The sequence below is a fragment of the Cyprinodon variegatus genome, unplaced genomic scaffold, assembly GCF_000732505.1.
Source record: "Cyprinodon variegatus isolate N-32 unplaced genomic scaffold, C_variegatus-1.0 Scaffold265, whole genome shotgun sequence".
Lineage (NCBI taxonomy): Eukaryota > Metazoa > Chordata > Actinopteri > Cyprinodontiformes > Cyprinodontidae > Cyprinodon > Cyprinodon variegatus.
This window is the reverse complement of record NW_015150718.1, coordinates 449,893-453,456: the sequence shown is the minus strand read 5'-3', so window position 1 is coordinate 453,456 and position 3,564 is coordinate 449,893. Positions and strand designations below refer to the sequence as shown.

The 3,564-nt window shown below is 42.5% G+C and overlaps 1 protein-coding gene across 1 annotated transcript in view; it reads right to left on the bottom strand.

Annotated features, from left to right (window-relative positions):
• Nucleotides 1-706: 706 nt before the first annotated feature.
• The window catches only part of LOC107089785 (membrane progestin receptor alpha-B-like), a 5,461-nt gene continuing 2,603 nt past the window's right edge, over nt 707-3,564 (bottom strand). The window contains exon 2 of the mRNA XM_015382751.1: nt 707-2,116. Within this exon, the coding sequence (XP_015238237.1) occupies nt 1,022-2,080 (1,059 nt within the window). The 5' untranslated portion in view covers nt 2,081-2,116 and the 3' untranslated portion in view covers nt 707-1,021. The remainder of the gene's footprint in view (nt 2,117-3,564) is intronic.

The window sequence follows — 3,564 nt, the reverse complement described above, 5'->3', positions numbered from 1 at the left end:
CTTTGCAAAATGCATTCTTTCTAATGACACCCCTTTCAGAGACATAGACATGTAGCGGGTATTTCATGCTAACAAAGGACCCAATGATTCCCATTCCTAAGGGCCGGACCCGTTCGTCCGGTTCAACTTGCATGTTTCTAAGCCAAAACAAGCTTTTGTTTTTGGTCCACCCCTTAAAGCCTGAAACTCTCTCTATCATTTGAATTGAAAAAGCTTCCTGGATGGGAAGCGCAACATCTTAAAAGTGGAAATAAATTCCAGTGGATTGTTTTTTTACTTCTTTGGAATTTCTAAATTGAGTTCAAACACTCGCTATTGGCTAGCACACTAAGTAAAATGGTGCTAACATCCATGCAGCCCACTAGCCCACCCAGAGGTGAAGAGAACTTGATCAAGAAATCGCAATTTGAAAAGAATGCAGTTTGCAAAACTCAATTTGAAATGCAGAAATAAAAAAAGTTAAAATATAGAATCTGTAACCAGTTTTTTTTTTTTATTAATTCGAAATATGGAATTTGAAAATATTAAACCAGGAAGAAAAGATTAAAAAACAACATTTGAAAAATTTATATATAAATGAATTTCAAATAACAAAGAAGTTGATATAAAAACATCTGAGAAAACAGCAAAGTTACTATAAAACCCAATTAAAATGTTTTATAAGTATCATTTCTGGATAGTTTTTTTTTTAAAATCTTCTGTTAAATCTTTCTACAAAAAAATGTTCTTTGCTTGCAACAATTATATATAATTCACTTCACATCGAAACAGCTAAAAAACTCCAAAATAGCAGCAACACATGTCCTAATGTACATTTAAGTTCTAGCAATACAGTAATGCCATTTCGATTGGCCGTGTAATGAGGCAGTGGTATTCAACTTTTAGTCATAAATTACAGGAACCTAAATAATATTAATACTAAAAATAAAAAAATACATTTCTATTTATTAGTACATAAAAATAAGTGCAGATACTTTGCTTCCTGCTTGGTATCTGCCAGGAAAGGCACTAGACTACCTCTTTATTTGGACTTCATTTTGAAGTCGAGAACCTTTTTAACTTTCCTCAGCATGAAGGCAGTGATGAGCGCGCATCCAACCAACACCAGGACGTATAATCCCACAAAGAGAGCGGCGTCCCCGCTGTCATGGAGGCGCAAATAAAGCCGCCTGCGATTAACATAGTCCAGGTAGCAGGCATGAATCTGACAGAAGGTGCAACAGGACAGCAAAACGTGAAACACCTGATGGCTCTGGCCAACGAAATCACACCGTCCGGGGAGGCAACGCTCCAGCAGGGGGAAGGTAAAGAAAAGGGCACAGCTGAGGAAGAACGCCACCTGACCCAAGTGGTAGACGACGGTCGGGTCATCGCTGGACCAAAGGAAGATTCTTCTGGCCACGGGGCTGCTATCCCACATATAGGCCAGGGCAGAAGGCACCACCTGGCAAACCTTACGGACCCAGCGGGGGGAGGTGTGGCTGCAGTACTTCCCATAGCAACATCCCAGGCAAGACAGGCAGCTGAGGATAGTGGCAGCTGGCATGAAGATCCCTTGAATGTTTCGGTGCATGGCCTCATCCACTGCATAGTAAAAGTGAACCACAGCGCTGCCGTACTGGTACTGCGCCACTCCAACGTAGTCCAAAAAGTAGAACAGGTAGTGACAGAGCTCCGATTTACCCCCCAGTAGGTGAGCTGCTACGCTGAATGCCGAGTAAGTCAGGGAGGATATCACCAGGATCAACAATGGCCACGAATGAGGGTCGTTGACAAAGTCAGCCGTGTCTGCCAGTTGGCGAAGCTTAACCAGCAGCAATAAAAAGGCAAGCAGGTGAGTCCAGACGTTGATGGTCTCATTGTGGCGCTGGAACGTCGACAGGAAGTAGTAGCGCCAGCTCTGCTCAAGCGGCCTGTAACCGGTGGAGATGTAGCGCTCCCTGAAGTAGGCTGGGACCTCTGAGTCGGTGACGGTGCCAGGCATGGAGGGCGCCGCCTCGGTCAGCAGGCGGGGGACCTGTCGGATCTGCTGCAGGCTGATGAACACTCGTCCGATACTTTCCATCACCATGGTAGCCATGGATACAGGTGGCTGGCAGAAGAAAAGGGTTGGATTCTGCAGAAAAGGGATTCAAAGTCTATAAAAATCCATGTTAAAGACTCTAAAGTTTATGCAACATTGCAAGAGTATTACTGATATAAATATTATTGCACTTTTACAACCTTACAACTTAATACTTTGATTTATTATTATTACATAAAGCTTTGTTTGACTCCCCTGAACAGCTTCCAGAGATTCTAAGTTGGTTTCAGTTCATTTGAACTTTGACTGGGCCATACCAACATGGACATGTCCATCCCAAGGTCTCAAACTCAAATCCTTGAGGGGCCATCGTCTCGCTACGTGTGGCGGGTAGCCATGATAGGTCAGAATAGTCAGAATAGAGGTGGCAGTAAGGGAGGAGGTAGGAAGAGTATTCTGTGTGAATTCTGTTAACTTTTCACACCTTTAGAAGTTTAGGCTTTTATAACTGAGAGCTTCAGCCATTTTCTATTTTTGTGTAACTTTTATTTTAGGTCATTCTTTTCCGGAAGGCCGTAGTCCCGATTGGACTAGCATTTTCCGCAAAGTTAAAGGTCGTCTGAATTCCTCATAGCAGTCCGGGTTTTCTTTTCTACCATAACAGCATTCTTAGTGGTGACTGCGGCTGAAGATTTTGCCAGAAATCAGAATTGCGTTTATTTTGAACCAATATTGCGATTCCAATTTTATTGTGATTTTCCTTTGCACCAAGCAGAAGCATGTTGATGTTTTACCCCAGGGTTTCAGTTTTTTCATGGTCTTGAGATCTTGGTACTAGCTGCAACTCTTTTCCCTTCTTTGTGAAAGCGTATCCACCTCAATTGTACCGCCACCTAAAGGACGGGAAGTCTTAATTTAACTCTTGTACTGCTTCTGTCTCCTGGAACCCCAGTCGGCCTCAGCAGATGGCCACTCACACTGAGCCTGGTTCTGCTGGAGGTTTCTTCCTGTTAAGAGGGAGTTTTTCCTCTCCACTGTTGCTATGAGCATGTTTGGTGTGAGAGATTGCCTACTTTTTGGTGTTTTTTGAAGTGTATGACAATCTGACCTTAAATTTAGTTTTTTTTTTACATGACTAAAGGTGTACACGAATGTCGAGGTAGTTTGTGTGTTTTTTTCATACAGAACTAAAGGGCTAAACGGAGATAAACTCAGTACTCAAGTTGAGTTACACTGAATGTCTACATTTATGCTATATATTAACGGAAATGGAAATAATATTGCCCTTTTAACATTCGGCGGGCTGTGGGCTTACGAGTAGCCTGAGCCAATTAAATAAAATAAAACAAGTGTCCTACCATGACCATGAAGCTGATCCCAGTGGGAAATTAGTCCCTAACTATGTAGGGGCAGTGATAGCCAGGCCAGTCCAGGGACTGACTGCAGTTCTACTGGTGCCTCGGTCATGGTCAATGACCGTTGTACTTGACATGTAACAACCATACCATGCATATTGCTTTAAGTTAATTGCATATATCAAT